Raw genomic sequence first — 24,120 nt, 5'->3', positions numbered from 1 at the left:
TGGCTGCGCACTGCAAACAGTGCAAACAGTGGGTGGACAGTGGGGCTAGTTTCGGTACTGGCAATAAAGCGACGCCATGACACTGGTGGACGAAGGAGAATTCAACAACTATTGCCATTTGTTGCCCTATCTTTTCAATCTAAATAGCAATAAAGCAAAGTGACGCAATTATGTGTAGAAACAAAATGTGTTTTTGGCGATTTTCTGTTTCGGCGTCTTATATCTCAATTTTGTCGCTTCATTTGTTGCGCCAGCAGGCGGCGCGCTGTCGCTCTTATCGCTTGGGCTGCCGTTCTGTTCGCCTGCTCCTGCCGCTTTGTGCGCGCGTTGTTTTTTTTTTTGTATGCTCTGCAGTTAAAAACTTTCCTTTCTGTGCCCGCGAATGTTCCCGCAGTGTCAGAAAAACTGAGGAAAAGGCACAAACCGCGCTGCGCGGATTTGTGGTGCGGCGACTCGAGGGAAAAACAGCAGTGCAAAATTTTTCCCAGCGGACGAGAGGTAAGCACACTTTCTTCTGCACTCGTTATGAAGAAACAAGCGCTATCTGTAGGACGAAACAGCTGTAGGACGAAACGAAAGATCTTCCGTGGTTTTATTCAAGTGAATATATTTTTTGGTCTGACACAGCAAATTTCTTTTTTAATGCGAGGGTAAATGCCTCAGGGCATACAGCGGTATGGGATGTGGGCGAATAAGGATGATTAAATGAATGAAAAGAGATTTGCGGATCTAATCAAGTCCAGGGGGAATCCATAATGTAGTCCCTGCGTCTAAGCACTGTATTGGCCAGGATTATGCGGCGAAAGTCCCGCTGCTGCGAGGTGCCGGAGCCTCGTCAGTTTCAATGCAGGGAATTGAAACCAACAGGGCACGAGAATTGGCAGGGCTTGGCGCAAGTGCCATAAGCACGGTAATCGCTGTCTTTTCCACGTCGTCTGATACGGTGCCGGTGCATTTTTCGGCGATGGTGTAATAAACTGAAGCTACTTGTTGACAGATGCACATGGGTCGATTGATGGTAGCTGATGTGCAGATGGAAATTTCGATTCGTTGGATGCTATCGGTTGCTCTTCATTTTTCCCACGGGAAGAAAACTTGCATTTTATATTTGCCGAATGTTTTTGAATGCTTGCTGCACAAACTGGTTACGCTGGAGAGCATTTCGGTGACCAGGTTTTTTCTTTTTTGCCCTTACCACCTTTGAATGTTCATGAGCACGCGAGAAACCAAAAGAAAAGAAAACAATGAGTTACGTAGCAGTCACTGTTTGCGTTTTGATTTACAACAAGTTCGAGCTACCGGCGCGGCGACCGAGGTGCACTTCACTTTTCAAGCTGTGCCTAGGAGGATAGAACGTTTTCGGCGCTTCTTCGTACTGTCAACTTTGGTTTCGCGTTTAGATGTTCTTTAATTATGACGGGATCGGATCTCGGCCACGGCGGCCCCATTTTGATGGCGGCGAAATGCGAAAACACTCGTGTAATTAGATTTAGGTGCACGTTAAAGAACAACAGGTGGTCTAAATTTGCGGAGTCCCTCCCCCCTCTACGGCGTGCCTCATTATCGAATTGTGGTTTTGGCACGTAAAATCCCATAATTTAATTTTTAGTCATGATCACACGGTATTTTGCCCATTTTTCGGATGTGACATACGGCGAAATTAGGATAAATGGGGAGTGCTAGTGTGGCTCACATGGGAGCAGATGTACTACAAAGGCTACCTACCGTCTGCTCGGAGCACTTCACAAAAGCGCGACTACGCCAACCCGGTTCAAACAAGAGTGTTGTGGCAGGCTATGCCGACTGTTGGAGTGGAAGAGCGGTCCCTGATCGATGAAGGTAAGGAAAACAAGTTATCAGCGGTGGCAAATCTGTGCTACATGTAGTTGATTATCTTCGTACGGAAACCAATTGGCAGGGCACGGAGATCGCCGTCTTTTCCACATCGTCTGTTACGGTGCCGGCTGCCATTTTACGTGACTCAGCGAAATTTGCTCCACGTGCGCCAAGAAACCGCGTGCTTGTCAGTTTCTCTTTATCGCTTGCTTATCTGCGGTGCGCGATGTTCCCGATTATAGGCTAAAGAGCCGTCCAGTTCTTGCTGACAATGAGTGAATTCAGGTTCGTAAAAATTCGCGCCGCGCTTGGCGCTACAAGCAAACTCCGTACCATCGGAGCAGCCAGTTGCCGCATGCTGCTGTGTTCTCCCTAAGTTTGAGGTTGCCGCTTTATAGTAGAAATTCATCCGGAGCAAAACTTCCTATGCTCAGGCGCCCAGCAGCTTTAAACTATTTTAAGTTAGCTTACATGGTACGGGTATATTGCAGAAAAATGAGGCCAAAGTAAATAAAACGCTCAATTGCCTTACCCCTTAACAAGATGAATCGAAAAAATTTCATCGATCAAGAAACCTAGCTCTAAAAAACTGTGGCCTAGGATTCTACGCAAGCAATTGAGAAACTAGCAATGCCTAACATGCTACATGGATATACAGCAGCACTAAAACTTGGAACTTTGTTTATTAAATTTTGGAGACATATTTCTACTTAAAATTTTGCAACTAAATATCAGAACTGACTGACCTGCATGTATTGAAAGAACATTTTTACGAAAATAGTTGTATTTTTGTCACGTGCACAAGAAACGTGATAATGAACGGGCTTTTCATGTCGTGCTTTCATAAATGTGAAGCGATTTTCATAGGACACGCATTTGTCGGCAATGGAATTCGCTTTTACAATTTAACGTGACACTCAGCCATGACAGGACGCTGCGCTTGTCCTGTGTGCCTGTGTGTAGTGTTCCTTTGCACAACCTGTAACTTTGCCGAAAATTTGCCAAGAGGTTCTGATGATGTGTCAGCCTTTACGTGTTCTACACCTCCACAGTGAGGCCAAAAGCGGAAAATATGCTTACTAGAGACCACAGGCGTCATCAACCGACTGAGGAACTATACATAAAGGTATCGCAAGCCCGCGAAGGTAAAGAGCTGCCGAAGCATTACTACGGAGAAGCACTAGAGAAATTGACGTAACATGTGAGCTTAGAGTTCTGCCAACTCTTGGGGAGCTAGGAGGCGCTCCATTATCGTAATAGGAAGGGAAGAACATGGAGAAATGTTTTCCGGAGCAGATTGGCGTGGTCGCGCGCTTGTGCGGTGTGACTGCTGTACTGAAATATAAGCTAAGCAGCAGACTAGCATAAGAAATCTTTTGATCTAATATTAATGTTGCGCATAGACCTGCTGCAGCAGTTCAGCTATGCGTGCCTTATGCTGAGCATAAATGACATTAATCTGGATGCCCCCCCCCCCCAAAAAAAAAAAAAAAAAGAAAAAGAAGAGTGAGAGAAAGTCCGCTTGAACATTAGGAAACAATTTCTTATTGATGGTTTATTCTCTTTCAAGTCCGATAGATTTTAGGGCGGCCCCTTGATTAGCCTATCTTTAGAAAATATTTCGGCATATGTCAATATTTGCATACACATCGTGCAGCGTATTCTTTGTGCAGACAATCATTGCTCCCACACATGCAACTTTCTTTTTTAAAATTATTACGTAGCTGCCATGCAAGAATCTTGGGATGCTTGAATGGTCTTGAACTCATTTAAATAAAGTTGTGCAAGTACTAATGTTGCTCGACACTGTTTACGTCGTTCGTTTCATTAGTATGGCAAAAGTGTGTATCAGGGGGCGGGGGGGGGGTGAGGCTCCTTTCGGCAAAGCCACGAATAATCTTAATAAGAGAATAAAGCGTGCTGCGCCAGAAAAGAGTGTTAAAATCCTTTTGCCTCGTTATTGTGTCGACATCGAAATTCTCAAGAAGGATGACGTCCAGCCAAGTATTAAACACGTTATATAGCACTGGCACCTGTCCTATGCATCAAACAGGTCACACGAAACTGAGCCTATGGGTTCTGTTAAAGAAAGTGCACAATGTACGTTCAGCGTATTAAGGGAAGGTCTTGAAAACTATTAAAATAGTTATTTGAGCAGGTGGCCCTTATGTATTGAATGCAAGCGATTTCAATTAGTTTTAGAAATATTTCTTCATGCCCCGAAGCTACGTGTTCAATAATGCCTTCGTGCCTCACTATGTCCTTGTCCGACCTTAACTGACTATCAACCGCCTACTGACACATGCTTCTCCTGCATGTAGTGCTTCTCGATAAAAAACCTCGGAGCTATTGGTTGTTATTGTCTTGGAAATGTGCCATATATGCCTAGATGATTTTAAGAAATTACAAAACATTTGCAATATGCTCGTGAGGAATTTAGTAATGATACCTTTCTCGCAATGTTACAGATCTGAATGAAGCTCTAGTGGTCTCGCATGTTGAATCGCAAAACAAAACCAAATATGAAAAAAAAACTATAGACATTTCCAATACAATTTTGTAAATATTTATCAATACATTAACACAAAACAGAGCGAAAAACGTGGGAAGCAGTTGCGATAGAAAACAGAAGAAAAAAAAAAAAGAAGTGCACACGCACTCCGTCCATTACGCTCATCGAAACCAAGATCGACTTTGTCAGGGACAACGGGTGCGACGGGCACGCACCATTCAAGTAAGGCACAGGAGAGAGTAAAAGGACGCTAAGAGACACACACGGGGGCAGTTACGTAAACAAGTCAAAGAGCGCGAAAGAGTGGAAGCACGCACACAAGTTCATAGTTATATGTACTAGACGGCTGACGTATCTACTCATGCATACATTCCAGAACACATATTACCATATAACAGAATCAAATGGTAACTACAGATGTACGACCTGCCGTAGTTCAAAAAAAAAAAAAAAAAATAATGGGCTTAGCCAAGAACATTTGGTATGAGCTAAATGTTTTTTTTTTTTTTTTTCGTATCTGTTGTAAGTTAGCTGCTGTGAAAAGACTGAAGTAGAAAATGCTTCGGCTGCTAAATATCTTACTATTGCAGAGCTAAAGTTGGTAATGTTTCAATAAAGATACAGATGATAAAAAAAATGAGGCTACAGCGACACCAACGGGCCCGCACCAGGAATATTGTTTCTGTGCTCAAGCTGCACTCGATACTTAACAGCGTGCTTTCTTCCGGCGACACTTAACTCAAGAAGAAACGATTATACAAATCACCCATCTCAATTGTGAGATTTAGACGATTGCGTTACTATTAGGAAGGCAGCGTTGTAAAATCCCCGCAGAATTGTAAAAATATTCAATGAATTTTCAGACTAAATTTGCCTGCTGTAATAAAAAGCGAGCCACTTTTTGACCCATTCTTTTCGCGACTTCTCGCGGTCCGGAACGACCAGCGTTGCATTTTGCGTGCAGTTTGACTGACCTTGTTACCTGAGACAAGAAAACAACTACACCGACCGAGGTGTCCATTTATGAATGCACTGCGAATATGCCGCTGTGTCTCCGTTGTTGTGTCAGTCCGGTGAAACGCTCTTCATTGGACTTTTTTTTTTTTTTACTGAGAAATTTACTGCAGCCAGTCGATATCATTCAGCTAGCACTTCCGACGGCAACCCATTGTGTGAGAAGATACCGTTCTTGTCGTGGCTTTGTGTTACCTCAATTTCCAGTCACACAATTACATTTTGAGAACTCTTTGTTCTGACTTATTCGCACCAGTCTTCGTGCAATTACTATTCCCGCGCTTGATAGCGCCCATCGGCGGACGACCAGCGGCGTTAATTTTTCGCGTTTTTTTTTTCCTAATTGTAAAATTCCAGCGTTGTTCGCATAAAAGGCGAGCTCGCGTAATTTTTCTCGGGCTTTTTTGCTATAGAGTGGTGTTTCCGTACAAAACTGCGTCGTCAGGCTTGTTAAATTTGACGAGCTTCATGTATGATTATTAGTAGCAGCAGTCTGGGCAAGCCAAGGCACGATGCTTTCTTTCATCTGGATGTTTGACGTAACCTAACCACCTGCATACCGCGCGCAGGCCACTAATTCTCCGCACACTTCGAGTTTATTCGAGACAGCATGTCAGCAACGGCGACAGCCAAAATTCCCTTGCACTGTCCGTATAATTTCTATCGCAATATTACCAATTAAAATGCATGCCTGCTCGGGAGTCGACCCACTCGTTCAGGCCGTTGCAGCGCTGTTTCGACGAACAGCAATCGCACTTGCTCATAAGGTAATCGCCAGTTGGAAGGTTAAGCGCATAGTGTACGCTTTTTTTCCCGCGGTAACTGGGTTCAGTTCAGTTATTGACAGTGCTTGGCGCTTTGCATCACTGAGGATATTTCCAACATTAAACCTCACGGTGTGCTGTGTGAATGGTGGGGTGCCTTATTTCTGAGTATCAACACGTGCATGTGCCGCAATACACCTGTTTCGTCTAATGTGAATCAGAAGGAACACTTCGCCAGTGGCAACGTCGGACGAGAAATGTGTATTTCGATAAAGGCAGCAGTGGTGGTGTGTGTTGCCAGGAGGCTGATACCGGCCCCGCACTTTATTATGTACCCGCCAACTACTACGTTCTTTGTAGGTGGTGCCATACTACCTTCCACTGATAAAATTGATTTATTTCGCTTTGGGTTTGCCCATATGAAAGATTCGCACTTTGATTTATTTATAGGCATATTCTGCAAGTAATGCGCTCGGACATGACTTAAAAAAAAAAAGCTCGCAGATAAACCATGTCTCTGTGCGAAGTAGCGCGAATAAGCGAGCAGTTTGGCCGGAACGACTATTTATAGTGGATCCTCTTATCGATTTAGCGTACTGCTTATGTAAGTGATACCAGAGGAGAGCACACAGACAGTGAGGATAAAACTAAATCCTTTCTGTATATTACCCTACCAATATACTTGCCAAATGACGTGGTTTCCTGTGTTTTGGCTTCGCCGCAAAATACCCGGTACTATTTTCTTGTTTCTGCTGTCTGCTGTCCATGATGATCTGCTGGCGGTCCAACTCAACGAACGTCGCGCGGGTTTGGTTTAGGCCTGATGCTGTGCCGTGCAGTGTATAATGACGAGACAACAAATGATGTTTTGGGTGAGCTTTTTACAACACCAATCAGCTTCGTTTCGCACTTGACTTCATGTGTCTTTCTTTAAACTTACTGCGTGTTTTCTTTTCTGCCCTACCTTAAGTCTAGTTGCGTGACTGGACTTTAAGTTTAGGAATTTTTTATGTGACACTTTCTGGAAGCTGTCTATAGCGTAATTATGTGAGTCGACCTTAAGATTAAGCGTGACTTACTTGCATGACTTGACTTTAGGGTTGAGTGTGTTGAACTTGTTTCTCTAAGTTCATTTCAAGTTTGAGTGATGTTTTATGTGATTTGTTCTTCCGTTCATGTGGCCTGCTATTGGACGTAATGCCATGTGAAAAGGAGCAGCCGGGGTCACACGAAGGGGGCATCTCCCAAACATAACCTATATAAAACATGAATTTTTTTTCCTTTCGCACATAAGTCACGTGGCAAATACGTCACCGTCTTGCGCTGCATCTAACCTCGTGCGGAATAAGGTTTTATCAGTTGCTGCCCACCTGGACCAGAATCACGTCCTTCACAAGCATTCACTTGCACACACTGTGTAATGGCAGTTAGAAATATTGAGAAGTACTGACTGCCTCGGCACTGTGCTCCGTTTCATACATAACAGTCAACGCTCTGGAGGCTATAGAGAGACTTCCTGCGGTGGCTTCGTTCGCACTTGAATATAGTTCGGTGTTCCTCTTACCGCATTTGTGCGCAACTGTTCTTCATACAGGCTCAGTGTTGAATGAAACAAGTTTCAATACTTAGACACAAACACATTGCGGTATACGGCTGCTAATGCATTGTTATAGATCATTTTTATTTTTGTTGTTCTTTTGGGGTTGTTTATTTGCAACCTATGGCGAGGAGCTTCACGTGCATGCTCGCTCGAGCGAACGCTGTTGGCGGGCAGCGAAGCATGGACGGAACGCGCGGAGTGATAACTTTTATTGACCGAACTTCTTGCGTAGCTTCCGCAGCGTTGACTGCTATGTATGGAACCGAGTATAGTGTGTGGTAAAACGTGTACGCACATCGACCGGGTCTGAATTTGTTGTAGCGCAACTTGAACAAGGACAACGGAAATGCACATCTGACACACACAGCGCTAACTTTGAACAATAGATTTATTTACAGTTCTCGTCTGTATATATACACCCTCGAAACGTCATACAACACGCGTAATATTTCGATAAAGATGAACACAGAAATAAGCCAGGAACCGCACGCAAGCAGTTTTTTGACTCGGATATTCACGGCCATGTACACGTTCGGCGCGAACAAAGACAATGGGGCTCTCTTGAGGATAATGAAATGGAAAGTATACTGACGCATGCGTCAGCGAATGTAGATATTTGTCTAGCTTCTATTATCAAGCGCGTCATCAGACACCTCCTTCTACTCACGATGACTGTTTTTTTAAATCTAGGCTTGCATTGACATCTCTGGAAATGGATGGCAAGAAAGCCGTCGGCGGCCACGTTGTTTATTTTGTTATTGCATTCTTGTAGCCGGTCATTTGTGCATGTACCTGTTTGACCAATGTAAGATTGTCCACACCCGAGAGGAATGCGGTATACCACACCCGCGATCCAATCAATTAATTTGGTTTCATGTTCCTTTTCGCATGCAGTACGTGCAATTCTTTCTGGCCTTGTGTTTCTACACTAGGCCAGAATTCAACGCAAGACATTCCTCTCGGGTGTGTACGATCCTACATTGGTCAAACAAGTAGATGCATAAACGATCGTCTACGAGACATGTATACATGTCTGTGAATATGTGTCAAAAAACTGCTTGCGTGTGGCTCCCTGTTTACTTTTTTCTTCATTTCTTACCGAAATATTACAGGTGTTGTAAGACGCTTCGAGGCTGTATGTTTAGCGACGAGAACTGGAAATAAATCTAGTGTTGAAACTTATCGCTGTGTGTGTCAGATGTGTCTTTATGTTGTCCCTGTTCAGCTTGCGCTACAACAAAATAAGATATGCCGTACCAACAAGCCCCTCTAGCCATCCTCATCGACTGGAAGTTACTGTGAAGCCAAGAAGCTTGTAAAGAAAGGAGAAAGCGCGCAGTCCTGCTGAGGTCTCGCGATGAAAAGAAAAAAAAAAAAGAAAAAAGGAAACGTACTCGTACCACCCCCATAGACTGAAACGCGAACAACTAAACTCGTGGATTTCAGCACATGTTGCACCGTCTAGCCGACCCGCGGTAGGTTGCGAGGCTCGCTGCTTTGGCTTTCTGGCGCCATTCCTATTCACGCTTCGTCAGTGGTCAGACCGATGCTCCGCCGTCGTTCTCCATGGGATCAGCCGACCGTAAACGGTGGGTGATAAGAGCGGCATACTTTCCAGCGGGAGCAATCGCTACGATACACCGGCCCAGAATTCAGGAAAGTATTAACAAGCACCAACACGAGGAAGCGAGTCAGGGAAGCAGACCACTTCGCGAAATAGACTAGCTTTATTCTGTCTACGAACATCACGAATGATACATGAAAAATAAGCGTACGTGGCGCTACCTTGAGTTGCATCGCATTGGCTGGTCAGTCTAGAAGCGTCTCGAGCGATTGAAAGCTGCACAAGCAAAACATACTCTTCAGGTTGCCCGAACGCAGCTCGTAACCTAAACAGCCACTTTAGATGCTGGCGAAGACAATGATAGAAGTGCGTTTTAACAAACACCATCGAAAACGTAAAATTAAATGGCATTTGTTGCCACGTCCTTACACCGTGAAAATAAGTAAACAAATTAGTGGATAAAGAATTACAACTGAAAGTCAAGTATGCGCCACTTTTAACTTTGGCAGGAGATGGCTAACACAATTTCGCAGACGTCCAGAGGCAAATACATTATTCACTGTGAAGAGAAGTGGGCTTATTATATATGGACCTGCTCGTACGCGGATGATATTTCCGTGGAATCGTACGTGACATCGCATCGTGCAGCCAGCTCCTTTCTTTCATTTAAAAAGAAGCGTTCTCGCTCGCTTAAATATCGTCCGTCTCGACGTTTCATGCTATTTCACACAGGCGCCAAGGAGGCCACAGACTTTTATTTTTAATGCCTACCAAATATTCGTTCGCAGGAATTGAGAAAACACTGTTTCGAGTGCAGTAGGGCTTTATCCGCCAGAATTCAAACAGTTGAATTTTTGGTATTCCCTGATAAGAAAAAACAAAAAAAGTAAATAAAGCGGTCAGCCGATGTCTATGGAATACGCTGTTCGCACTAGCTTCTCAGTGAGTGACAATTTGTTGATAGCTTTCTTTAATTAATTTAAAATTCAATAGCATTTCTTTAACTACCCTATCCAACTTTTGGTCTGTTCATCTGGCCTAGATATGATGATCGCGTAAAAAGTGTTGAGAATATATCGCCCCTACGTGGGATCGAAACAGGGCTCGTAGCATATTTCATTCATATGCAACCTTGCGCACAGGGTAGAAAATTGAGTAAAACAAAAGTACGCGCTCACCCAGCACTTCGGACGCCGACTGCACCAACTTGAAAGTGACGTCGTCCTGGTACACTCGATGCATGAGGAAAGAACCGCCGTGCATACGGATCTTGCTTTTGCGCCTGCGCAGAAATGAAGGACGCACGGTGAATTTCACATTCGCTTTGCATCACCTCTGTCACTAACGTTCAACACATCTCTTTAGATAGAGGAGCTCAACAAATAGAAAATTGGAATAACGCATTGGGGCATGAGCGCCATAGTATTTTCCCGTCGCGTTAGGTAGTCGGGAGCCGTGCAGACTTTCTTTTCGTTCTTCTTTTCCACTCCCCCACGCCCATTTTTTTTAGCACAACCGTATCTAAGAAAAGAATTCGTCCCAACGTCTTGGCTCAGTCCGGAAATTAAATCTCCTCCAGTGTTTTTTTAGCGCGAGCTTCGTTTCCCTCTTCATAGTGACTCCGAACTTTTGCCCTCTCTCACATGAGCGATATTCTAAAGCTCTCTCCTGTCTTCCACTATTACTTGCGTACCAACGTGTAGCTGGCACGTAGCCAACCGGAACTACCTCTGGTTAACTTCCCGGCCTTTCTCTGTATTCATTTCTCTCTCTCTCTCTACGTAGGTACGTACACGCCCCCCCCCCCCCCCCCCGCCTCTTCGTTTCCGCACTTTTGGTTTTTATTATGGTAGATCTCTCCAGTAAAGAAAACATCTGGACAGGTTTAGTTTCTTCCAAGTTTCTTGCTAGTCTGTCGCCTCATTGCCTTCTTCGTTGCTGCCTTGGGAAACACTGGGCGTCCGTTCTGTTATTCGTTCCGGTGTTTTTTCCTTGCTTTTTGACTCCGTGATGGCTGCGCATGCAAGACCTAATTAGTTCGTCCGGCGTTGAATAGGTCACGTCCCGCCGGTGCTTGATCAGATTGCTGAACGATAATTTAAAGCGTTGCCCCGCCGGCAAGACACCCTCGGCTCGAGCTTCTTTTGTGGTGCCAGACGCCGGCAGCTTATATTACGCAATACACTCTGCAGAAGCACACATCGCATGTCAAGGCTAATTTGACCCGGAAGCTCGCGAGCTGCTGCAGTAATTCGATACCGTTGTCGCCATGAAGCTGTTCATTGGAGCTTAATGAAGGCAGGCGAGAAACAAAGCTAGGCAGTCTGTTGGGAAAGAGAGTGGCGTGATAATCTCTAGGCGTGTGACTTCTTTGTTAAGCTGATGTCTTCAGGGTTTTGCTGGCGCCGCCCGCACTGCGGCAGGTGGTGACGGTTGTTGTTCTTAGTTACACGAAACAATCAATGCTCGAAGTGGAAAATTTCTTTGGGCATTGTTTCTTATTCACCTGTGCAAGCTCAGTTTATTTATTGACGTGATAGATGAAGTAGGCCTTGACACAACACATATGACGCCGGCTACACTTTGTCTCATCAGTACGCCATATTGTCACGTGGTAGTGACGGTGAAGAAAGCAGCGAAACTGAGAAAGACGAAACTAGCGTTTTATTGGGCGAACTTGTGCCCTCAGAAACAGGCTGCACTCAAGGAATGGCAACAGCGGCGAACACAGTCGGCGATCGTCGGAAATCTGATCAGCGGGTCAAGCGCGTCGGCTTTTATACATCAGTCGTCGAATGTTCCAGAGTAATCGCTGGAACCCGCGCGCCTTCCACAAAGTTCTACGCCATTCGCGTCGCGCATACATGCAATCAGATTACACAAGGTTTGGTCACAGACAGCGGATGGAAGCATTGGTAACATTCCAGAAACTTCCAATACATGCAGGCGCGTCCTGCGCTGTGCGATAACATTTGTTAGGCGGCGAAACGTGGTCGCCCGATAAAGACAAGTACACGTGTCAATATTGTCAAGCATACGGTTTTGTATCCTTATCCACATGGCTTGTGTGGAAAGAGGAGCCTTTCCCTTATGACCTCTCTCTCTCTCTCTCTCTTTCGAGTAGAAATACCATCAACGCACCCGCAACGACATTAAAACGTAACACTCAAAACAACACGGCGACATTGCAGAGAAACTGTCGAAGCAACCATGCGATTAAAATTGCAATACCGCGTAACATGCTAGGCGACAGAAATAAGGGACACTCGAATGAGCAGGAAGCGTTTTTGCGTTCGTTAGTAGCGTGCCAACAATGCCACCATCCCCAAGAATTTTTTTGTACAGTGCTATCACAGCGTACTTTTGCATAGCTCTTGTTGGCCGCGGGTTCGATCCCATGCAACGAATTGGTGTGTGCTATGAATGAATGTTTGATGTTTAATGGCGCAGATGTGTGGTCTAGATAGTGCCCTTACGACGATTTAGGTCGGCGCCTAGGCGTTTCATGGTGAGAGCATTCTAGAAGAATGCGTCTTCTTCCGCTACGCTACGAAGGAAAATCAAAGCTTCGCCTTAAAGGGAAACAATGGGGAAATGTAATTTGAGCAGCATTTGAGAATTAACCTCCGCAGTACCAAACAAAGCGTCTGTAGCCGTGAGAGCAGACTCGATTAAGCCAGAAAAGAGGCACAACGCAAGAGACTGGTGGCGATGCCACCTTGATGTTTCCGTACCAGCTCGTTGGGACCTCACGTATTTTTGACGGCGTCTACTTGGGGCTAGGTTATTTTTGATCGCTAATGTTAACTATACATTCTATTCTGAAAGAGCCAAAGACAGAGCTTAGGAAGCTTCGAGATGTTGTACTGAGCCACAACAGCCTAAAATGCGAAAAAAAGAAAGATACATAGAAGTCTTTGACGCACTGAGTTACCGGCGCTTGTGTTCCGACGCTAAGATAAGAATATAAATGTTGCCCTATGACCTTAATTTGCGATTCCAATAACAAACCAATTACCGCTAATTCAATGAAAATATACTTTCCAAAGAATTCTGTTTCACGTCGAACTGACTTAGTGTTTCCTCTTTAGCTTCACATTACAAAAAGAAAAAAGGAAGGAAGAAGAAGCTGACTCGCCATCCCGTCCCCGCGAAAGTGGATGGATCTCCAACGAAGCTGTTGGAAACCGCCACTACGACTGCTGAGGGGGGTATGCAATGCTTCATAGCTTTAGAATAATGGTAGTAATTGGAATAATGGTAATTTGGCAGCACGCCGCCACTGGTCGTCGCCGCGGAAGCTGCCGTCGTCGCGGCGGCTTGCGCGACAGTTAATCTTTACCGAGAAACGCACATGTGGAGAGAGCTGCATTGTCATCAGGAGCGCCTTATCATAAATTATGCGGTTCGGATGCTTGTTTTGTGCTTGCTCTTTATTGAAACGAATGTTGGTCTGTACGTTGTATGCGTGGTTCCCAAGAATCTACGCACTTTTCGCTTCACTTTGCTCAGCGCTTGAAGCCTCTGCCTTGCGGGGGTGCGAGCCACTGCTGCTGCCCTGCACAGTCGCCGAGATCGGACCACATTGTTGCTAACGGATGCGGACACGAAAAATGCCGACCACCGAGAGGCTAACAGCTTCGCTGCAAGAAGCAAAGATAACTAAATAAAATTAAATTATAGGGTCTCACGTGCCAAAACCATTTTCTGATTATGAGGCATGCCGTAGTGGAGGACTCCGGACATTTTGACCACCTGGGGTTCTTTAACGCGCACCTTAATCTAAGTACGGGGGTGTTTTCACATTTCGCCCCCATCAAAATGCGGCCGCCGTGGCCGGGATTTAATCCCAAGACCTCGTGCTCAGCAGCCCCATACCATAGCCACTGAGCAACCACGGTGGATTAAGCAAAGATAACTATAGCGGGATATAAAAACGTGAAGTTCACCAACTTCAAGCGCATGAACGCGGTCAGCCCTTTGAAATTCAAGTACAATTTCTGAGAACGCATAGTTCCCCTGGGAGTACTGACCAGTTGCTCTGATGAAGCACTTGACCAGCCGGACCTTTTCAAGCTTCCTCATATTTTGCTGGGTAGCCACGCGGAGATCTTTCCGGTTTACCTCCCTGTGTTCCTCTCTTCACTCTCTTTCTTTCCCTCTGTCCCTCTCAGTGCTTCATGTTTCAAGTTTAGTGAGAGATGGAGATAGAGGGAGAAAGACGACGAAACTGTCAGTGTTAGGTTACCTGAAGCGCCATTATTGATGCCGTCATTGGATAGCGGCCACGCTTCAATTGTTCACGCGTCAAACAGTCGCTGGCCGGGGCATGCAAAGCTGTATAAACCCGGCAGAGGCACCACAACGAGAAACATATTTCTCCAGTGCGTTCCACCGCGACAGTATGACAAGAGTGCCCGAGGGAAGCGTTCCGTTTTAGCTCTCTCGAATAGCCGCTCCTGCGGCGCGTGACACCTTTACGGCGCTACTACATCTTCGATTCACGTATACCACGGCGGCGTCAGCCTCTCTTGTCTTCTTTAACTACGCTTGCTTGCTTGCTTGCTTGCTTGCTTGCTTGCTTGCTTGCTTGCTTGATCAATGTGTTGCATTTTCTGGCCGCTTTGGTCTTCTTCCTCTTCCTCTTCGGTTTCGCTGCCCTATGCGCGTTCAAGGCTGCTGCAAATTTTACGCTGCCTCGAGGCTTTCTTGGAACGACCGAATCTACCTCAACGTCTTTTTCGTTCACCTCTTTCTCTGCTGTCCACATAGCGTCCGTTTCGTTCATTATTCGCAGCGACAGCAAATCTGATAAGAAACGTTTTCTGTTATGAATGGCTCGGTGACAGTGTTCCGACTTTCGAAGGCGCACGTGTCTTGTACTTCGGTCCAAGAAAAAGTTACAATATAACAAAACTGACGTGACTATCAATACGATGGGAGAACTTACCTGTCGTACACCATGTGTGTTCATGTGTGGGTGCTGTGACACATAGAAATATCCGAAATGCCGTATGTATATATATATATATATATATATATATATATATATATATAGTAAGAAAATGAAAAGAAACCACATGATAGTGCCAGAAATCCCCAGTGCAGCGCCCTACGTACACCCACGAACATATAAATAAGAAACACGATGTAGAGGGTTCATGTAAGCGCGTGAAACTAATCACGAGATGAAGGCCAGCCCAGAGGGGGCAGAGATGCGTCGTCTACAGTAGTCTACATATATTTCTATACGCGTCCTCCACCTATCTCTCACTTCGCTAAGGGTGAGTCGTCCTACTCACCCTTAGCCAAAACAACGTGGAACGTATATCTCGCCTGTTTCATGATAAAAGTATCGTTTCAGGCTTGAGGCTTGTCTTGCGCATGCTATAAGCGACACTGCAGTTGTGTTCTCCCACAGTCGCGAAAATACAGGTTGTGAAACACGCAATGTTTCTGGAAGTCTCGCGGTAGAGAGACACGTACTTGATTGTTCGTACAAAGATAGAACTGCGGAATCTCGCGAAAAAGCAGGGCTGTAAATACATCACGATCTAATTTAGCTGGAACGAGATAGGAGCACGTTTGTTTTCCTTGGCGAACAGTTTAGGCGAGCGAGCTATAGCATTTAGCGTGAAGCATGGACCTACGCCTAATAAGAGAACGCTGAATTTGAACTGATCTGTGCGTTTGAACCTGCCACTGATGTAACTGCGTAGAAGACTCACGCGCAAACGGCTAAACACTACATAATGAATAAAGCCTTCGGATAGCGGTGCGGACAGACGTTGGGTATCGCGTAAACTCTTCGTTGCTGTATGGTTGCCTTGCTTATAGTTATACGCATTGCCGCTTTTTTTTTCATACATTTGTTTATTTTGCTTTCATTATTTCACTTCTTTATTTGTTGCCGTAGAACGTAGCAAGATTCGCATTGCGAAACCTCAGTTTGTCCACAGCAACCGATTTACGACAGAACAGCAAACGCGGCAAATCTGCCTCGGCCGCGGAACCATCCTCGTTTTCAATGTGGCTGATCGCACTCCAATCAAACACAGACCCCCTCCACCGCGGTACCAGAACCTCGACCGGAGACCGGGGCTTTGCGGGACGTCATTTGCGGCGCGATTTCCACCGCGAGGCAGTGAGTTCTGGCGCTGGCTTTCGTGTGCGTGTTGAGTTGGCGCGCTACGGCCGAGCGCCACGCCGCCTCGCCTCTTGTCGAGTTAGCGGCGAATGTCGCGCTTATTGAATTTGGTAATACCCACTAAGAGAAAAAGAAAGCGTTGGCCTCGATTTTAGGGCTTCTTCTTTATCGAAGAGGCCTTCATATGAGGCGCCCCAGGAGAATAAGCCCTTCTGGCCCGAACCCTACGGACTCTCTCTCCCCACCCACACCCCATTTTGCTCAGCCAAGGTCGAAAACCCCCCTTTCCACCATACGCCATATCCTACTTCACGTGCATTCTTTTTACACATGTTTTGCTGACATGCTAGAATGTTGGTGCACAAATACGGCGCCTGCTACTCCTTGCTCACCTGTCAACCTGTGTAATGTTACCGCCCACACGACAACGAAGCAAGAGGGTGGATAGTAAGCAGTTTTTTGTTAATGTTTGCCCCGAGCACACAAGTTTTCTGGGATACATACGCACTTAATTTTAGTTAGAGGTAGAACACCAGCAGCAGTAGCAAACTTTGAGCAGCAGACTCACAAACTAGGGAATGTTTTTAGATAACGCTATGGCATTTTCGACAACTTTGCAGCTGCCGTTTTGGCGAGATTTAAGAATATGCGAATGAGCCTGTTGGAAGGGAACTCTCTTCTCGCATATGGAATATTGAGCTCCCACAGGAAAAGGCTGTACATGTACCATGAGAATTGTCTGTCTGCTTTTAAAGTTTGATTACTTTTTGCGGCTTCATCTTTCAACGGCTTATTTTTCGTAGAACTTGACGTAGCATTCGTAAAATTATAGAATGACTCCAAATTCGTAAACTTAAGGAAAAATATTCGGGAGAGTTGGCAGGTATGTCATTGGCTCACGAACTGGTTCCACAGTTACACAGGTACACATTTGCACACTGTTTATAAGAATGAGTGGAACAGCTATTTCACACCCAACAACATTACGACGGGATAGTCAAAACAATATGCAACATTACAATGTACCTATGCGTAACGCGTGTATCAGTAAATTTTTTTTCTTTTGTGTAACAGTATAACACATTAAACAGAACGATGTCAAACCAACTAGCCCCTATCGAAGCCTTATTGAATTACAATGAAACTCTCGGAGCAACAATGATAACAAAAATCGAGCTGTCACGTAACATCAAAATATAGAAGAATATAATGTTCTTTTCATCCACTGAAAGCCCTCAAGAATAGTTTGTTGAGTTACTCTTTGGCTTACAATCGGGCAGCGGCTAACGAGGCCTATGAGGTGCCATTGTGCTTGGACGCGGTCAAATTCCGTAATGTTGTGAAATTCACCAACTTGTAAGCTCTGATGGGCCCACGTGGCTGCTTTCTCGCTGGCCTGAAAGATAAAGATGACCAAATTTGGAAGTGTTCAGAGTAGCACTCCTGGTAACTACCAAGAAGCAGTCGTGCAAGCAACGCTTTCTGCTCGGCAATCTCAGAGTGAAACATATTTCCCTATCTGAATTTAGAGAGTGGTGCCCAGGTGCCCAACCTAATTGTGACAGCTCATGTGGTTTCTCACCACGCAGCTCGGCGCCTCGGTGTAAGTATATTATAACAGAAGCGTGATTTTCTTCAGGTTACCAGATGTTATAAACGAAATTATCAAACGCACTGAAATATTAGCGGACTCGTTTTATAATTTTGTGAGACGCATCAGACTGAGAACCTACTGTGCATGAAAGAAATTGGTTACACGTAATTCACCTTTGTCTCGTATTCGTCTGTAAATATCGCTGTTTAGTTGCGCCGACCAGCTGTGAAGTACTACCTACTCCCGAAAGGAAGCCATTTTAACGTTGTGCAGCTTTTCATGTGAGGCATCGATATTCTTTTAAAGACGAAGCATAACTATACCTGAAGGAAAAGTCTTCTTTTTTTTTCGTAGAAATGTGTGAAATACACCGATAATAAGGATATCCAACAGTAATTAAAACAATATTTTATTTCATAAACATTTTCAGCAATAGGTTTGTTGCCTCTGAGCAACACCAAGCAGTGCACCGAAAGTGAGCATCACCCCAAGCCACCTATGGTTTCGTGTGGGACTTGCATAGACCGTTCTCGTCTAAACAGAGGTGTACGTCGCATTTCCACTATGCGCATTATTTGTATGATGGTGTTGTTTGTTGAACCGTATTTATTATAGCAAATTCTCCTCCCCTCTTGACTATTGTCATCAGGGGCGATATCTATGCTGCCGGGTATCTTGCATCAGTCTTTGTCCTCTGACCACGCTTTCAAAAGAAAGCGAGCCGTGCGCCTAATCTCCTTTCTTGTCCTCTGCTCCGGCTCTAAAACGACAAATGACGCTTGCGGAATATTATTAGGTATTGGCAGAATGCGTTTAGCCCGTATTTGCACTGAAATCCCAAATTAGACAAGAAAGTTTCTTTTTTCGTTTGTAGCCTGTAGGCAACACTTATCCATGTAGCGAACCACACTTAGTAAAGCTCGCAGTGCAGGGCCTGTCTCAGTATGTGTTGCAGCTCTTGGCTCGCTTCTACAGCCGGTGTCCCTGATGGTGGAGTCGGTCGGGGCGTAGTTTCCAGAAATATTAAGTGTGCCGACTTGACAAAGCTTTTCGTTTATAAGTGCTGCTTCCTATTGGGTTGGCCACCTTCGCTAATAATACATCCGGCATCACAACTGACTGGCATGCGCTCTAATGAACAGTTCTTATGTAAGAACGTTTCTGTGGACACGGACCCAGCGGTGCTATGCAGAATGCCCCGTGTTTCGCGCTCTCCTGAGTTTGTTTTATGGAAGTCGGTCAACGAAGATGGCGCGGGACGCTCGAAAGCAGCAGACATGTCGAGATAAAGTCACGTATTTCAGCACGAGCGCACCCTGCGAACGCCGCTTCCTCGTTTCAAACGTGCAAAACGGGGCAATGCTACGCACCAGCGCCACTTATTGTTATGAATGCAATACGGCAACACCATGACTGCCCCCTGTCTGTCCGCACACTTGGCGCGAGCCGCTCGCCACGCCTCTCAAGGGCGCGTCCAGGGCGTGTCTGCTCTTCCAGACATTAGCTGTCAAGCCACCCTTTCCTCGCAGTACAACGCGAAATGAAATAAATAGCAAATTATTTTGAACATATTCAGTGCACATCTTGCACATTTTTCGAAAGCTTATAAACTACCTAAAGTGCGCAATAGAAATACACCAGAAAACAATTTTTCTATAACTTACTAGAGGAGGTGATGGATTGGGTGGAACGATGAACAAATGAAAAAAAAAAGGCACCGACCGTTTCGCCACGTTTTCGGCCGCCCATTAGGCAACGCCCAAGTTATGACAACCGAAGAGGGAATACAGATAAGCCAATGGAACTGGATGGGTGCCGAGGGTTCAATAATATGTCTTGATACCATTAGCTCGTTCATCTGAGGGCGTCGCTAGAGCTTGGGGACATCGCGAACGTTGGGCAACTCAGACTTTCCTGCAAAACACCCCAGGTTCGAAACCGGCTGGAATGATCGTCTTTCTTCAATCATTTGTTTGTGGACGTAATCGTCCTCGTTTCTTTAACCGCAACGACACAAGGTGGACAGCATGAGAATGCTCCTAAAGCTCTGGCGACGCCACAAATACATATGGAATGTCTGTAACATTTACCCTTATAAAATGCGCGTGATGTTCCCACTAACGGGCAGGTGATAGATGATAGCAAATGTTACGTGGAGGAACACGCATATATAGGCTGCTGCGGTTCCTGAAGTCGACATACCGCAGTAATTGATTGCAGTCTCTATGCGCGGCTCTGGACGAACGCACGCTCAGAGTCTTTCTTTCTTTCTTTCTTTCTTTCTTTCTTTCTTTCTTTCTTTCTTTCTTTCTTTCCTTCTTTCTTCCTTTCTTTCTTTCCATTTGCTGGCCCCCTTCTCTCTGTTTATGGTATCAAACCAGATATGTATATGGTTAACCTCCCTGCCTTTCTTTCCCCGTTCTTGCCCCGTTTTTCAGAAGGCACTGCAAGGGGCGCGTTTTCGCTTGCACGAGCGCAGACTAGTACGTCGTGTTGCACACTCGAGAAGAAGAGGGTGTCATACTAAACGGGCCACAAAACAGGCTATAGACTGTAAAGGAATACAATTAGGAGTTGTGAAAGTTGCCTCGACTTCATGGAACTCTACGAATAGCCGGCGACGATACATAGGGGAATATTATTTTCACTTAAGCAATCGCGCTTTCACATTGTTTCCTTGTTGAATGCGACATTCTCCCGTTATAACCAGAACTGTAACTTGCTGCATTTAATTCTGCATGTTTTCTGTAGCAGGTGGCACTGACGTGAGTGAGCCACTGTGCATGCTGCCGGTTTCAGCCAGCCTATTTCAGACAGCATCGCAGGAATCGTGTGCGTAGCCGTATTTCGCATGCACCATCATTCGCGGCGCAGTATACAGCTCACTGGCGCGATACGCAGCTGTCAGAACAAGTCGGCCGTGGCTTCAGCGTCCAAGACCTCTCCGACAGGGTCATCCTTTCAGGCTAGCGGGAACGTCAAGTCTATGACAAGCGCTGTGTCTTCTGCGTGCGCAGTGGCTCGATACGCGGATATCGATCAATAAGGTGAAGCACAAGGGGGAAACGCATCTCTTTATGTCAGGATGGTTTTCAGCCTGTGGCGGTGGCCGAGGACACCACGGGACAGCAGGCTCAGCTACAACGAATGCCAACGCTTTTTGTCTGGCTCAGTTTGTTGCACTGCATGCCGTTTCTTTGCGTGCAGTACCACACTCTTACGACTGTATATGTAGAGATACCACCCGCCTGCGCCTTCCAGATATCATCAGCCCTGAAATATCTAGGTGGTACCTTCGCGCAAGCCAAGTGGAATTTCCGGCTGTGGACCGTTGTGGCTGTGGATCTCCCTATTAGCGACTGCCTTGATAATCAGGCGATCGAGAGAGGCAGCGCGTGGATGACGCGTGGGCGCGATTCACAGCAGTCACCGCAGACGGACCACCGCTCATGCAGCACTTTGTTTCCATATATGGTATCGGTGGACGCGCTCGCCGCATGCGATCGGTGAACATATGACGACGAGCTGGCGTCATCTCGTAGCGCTTGTCGCCGCAGAGCCCGTCTTGCGCGACACTACGCTTTTCTTCTCACGCTTTTGCCATACCCTCCTTCTCCGTTTTCCTCCTCGCGCTCTCCTCGCTGTCACCGTCTTTCATCCCCCGCTGCATTCCGCATTCACTCGGTTACACCGAGGGACTACGTCAAGGGGTCACGTTGAATGACGACGACGCTAAACGGAGGAGCGGGTGCCCAAGAGCTGCGCTCTAAAAAAATTACTGTAGCGGAAATGAGTTCCGAAAATGAAGCTGCACCGACGTCATCTTAGGAGGAGCACGATAAAACATAACGTTGTAGCGAAGAAAAAGAAGCGCTTTCCTCACATTCCCCACGAATTGATTACGACTTATTTCGGGCCGTACAATTTCCCTCGACGTGTTTCTTTGCTTTGTTGGCTTTTAGAATGAAGCTTCGACGTCCTAGCAACTTTTTCTGGAAATACCGTCATCAATACTCAGCCGAACCTTCTATTATTACGTAAGGAACAACCACCCTTTATTTTCTCAACAGCCTGGCATTTACAGTAACGGAACCAAACCAACCGATCCTTTGGAGGTCGCCACGGCACAAGGATGTATTTTAGAGGTGAAGGAGGGGCAAACGCTGGCTTGACCTCTGCAGGTAAGAAGCTGCGGGAGCTTCCACTCCAGAAAATTTTCTCAACGTCTCCTTGCATCTAGACTTTCTGACACCCAACATTTCTCGCGCGGTAGCACGTGCGTCTCAAAGCTACACTAGTTGGCGCGTAGAGAGCGTTCGGTGAGAAAGGTGCCCTGCGACTCGGTTGCGCGAGATCACGTCCCCTTTGCAGTCCTTTAAACGCGCGCCTAAATCTGAGCGGGCGAGCGTTCTTGCATGTTGGCCGCATCGAAATGTGACCGCCGCTGACGGTAATTGAGCCCGCGAGCTCGTGATTAGCTGCAGAAAGCCATTGCCACCGAGCCACAGAAGGCCAGCGAAGAGAGCGACACATTGACGAAGGCCATGTGCTCGTGACTGCACGCTTGTCACTGTGATCATGCTTGTCACTGTGATGACTGCGCAGTTTCAGGGCTTGTACCATGCAAAAAATCTTGATTCACTCCGTTGCTTCTTCTTGCGCCAGATACCAGAGCAGAACTTGAAGCCAGGAACTTAAGTTCGTTCATGGTTCAACCAGTATGATAAAAAAGAAATGCGTAACGTAGAAAAAACGACGCAGCAAGCGAACGCGGCCTAGGAACTCCGTTTTAGAGTGATAGCAGCTGCGAAATACTCTCCTAGTCATATTGATGTCTAGCGCTGTTGCCGCTAGAATGCCGAAATTCTCTGCGACAAAATTACTGAGAAATAAAAAATCTCGTTGTGCGGCGAGGATTCAAACTTACGCCCAGCAGATTGACAGTCCAGGATTCTACCTCTCAGCCACTCAGCCGTTTTTATATTATTTTATGGTATTTTTTTAGCGCACAAATGAGTCTTGCTGGAAACATAGACGAACCAGCCAATTAGTAGCCTTACCACCATTACAGTTTCTTGCTTAACCTCTGCCAAAGCAGGCTGTCTCAAGGACGAAAAGGGACTCTGCGGGGATCTCCACGTGTGTCTGCGTCGCCGTGAAAGTAGAAGAGACTCATTAGCTAAGCTACTCTGCTGATGCTATAGCAGTGGGGAATACTGATCCCAGAGAGTGCGATCGCTCCAGCAGCTGCCAGACAGGCTAACGCCCACTCATCTGCGTACTGGACGTAGTTGGTGTTCGTGGCTCCATCGTGCTCTAGCCCGTCGCCTTCGCAAAAGTGGAGGCGGTCCTAAATTTTCTTCTACGTGCAGCCTATATGCCCCCACTTGGAAGATTCGCGGCGCAGGTCTATGAAGCTCGGCGATAAAATTTGGCAAAACCCCAAGAATGAGGTCAGTGGTGCAGCTGTCACGGTGCACGATGGATGACGTAGATAAGAATAGGCGAGCAGCGCTACGGATGATTTGGTCGGCGCAGCTGGTGCGGTGCTAACCCGCAGAGGTAGCACGCGCGGAGCGGATGGCTTCAGCGCCCGACATAACTCGGTGCTCGAGAGGCAAATAGTCAAAGGGGGGGGGGGGGGGGGGAGGGAGGCGTTGTGTATTCTATAAGCGTCCACCTAGCGCACATGTGCTACGGAAGCGCTGATTGGTAGGGGGCGCCTGTATCTTTCTGGCGCATACTCCAGCGCAGCCAATCACGACTTCAGCAGCAGAGGAAATTAACATGTTTCCCTCCTCTCCCCCCCCCCCCCCCTAGTTCTGTATTGGCGCTTGAAGAAAGCAGTCGGTGCTTCATAGCTGTGAAGTAGCGTGGACGGAGCGGGTCCTTCTCGTTATCACACAGACGAAATGTCGACAGACGGAGAAGACTCTGGATTGGAAAAAAAAAAAAAAAAGGGAGAGGGAGAGGGGGAGGTGTGTGGATCGGAAGGTGAAGAAGATCAAGAAGAAGCAGCAACAGTAGCAGCGGATTCTAGTGAATGGGATGTGAAATAAAATAGGTAATAAAGGGAAAATCAGACATCC

General features: G+C 46.2%; 1 protein-coding gene and 1 long non-coding RNA gene across 3 annotated transcripts in view; one reads left to right on the top strand and one right to left on the bottom strand.

The window, feature by feature from the left end:
• Positions 1-24,120, bottom strand: part of LOC126536346 (guanylate cyclase soluble subunit beta-1-like) — a 231,263-nt gene that overhangs the window by 48,515 nt on the left and 158,628 nt on the right. Inside the window, exon 3 of the mRNA XM_050183277.2 lies at positions 10,469-10,572. Coding sequence (XP_050039234.1) covers positions 10,469-10,572 — 104 coding nt within the window. The remainder of the gene's footprint in view (positions 1-10,468; positions 10,573-24,120) is intronic.
• Positions 198-24,120, top strand: part of LOC129386243 (uncharacterized) — a 525,736-nt gene continuing 501,813 nt past the window's right edge. For both annotated transcript variants that reach the window (XR_011893867.1, XR_008613688.2), the window contains exon 1: positions 198-498. This is a non-coding gene — a long non-coding RNA (uncharacterized lncRNA). The remainder of the gene's footprint in view (positions 499-24,120) is intronic.

This window comes from Dermacentor andersoni, chromosome 4, assembly GCF_023375885.2.
Source record: "Dermacentor andersoni chromosome 4, qqDerAnde1_hic_scaffold, whole genome shotgun sequence".
In the NCBI taxonomy this organism is placed as follows: domain Eukaryota; kingdom Metazoa; phylum Arthropoda; class Arachnida; order Ixodida; family Ixodidae; genus Dermacentor; species Dermacentor andersoni.
Note: the sequence above shows the minus strand (reverse complement) of the source record. Positions and strands in the feature narration are given on the sequence as shown.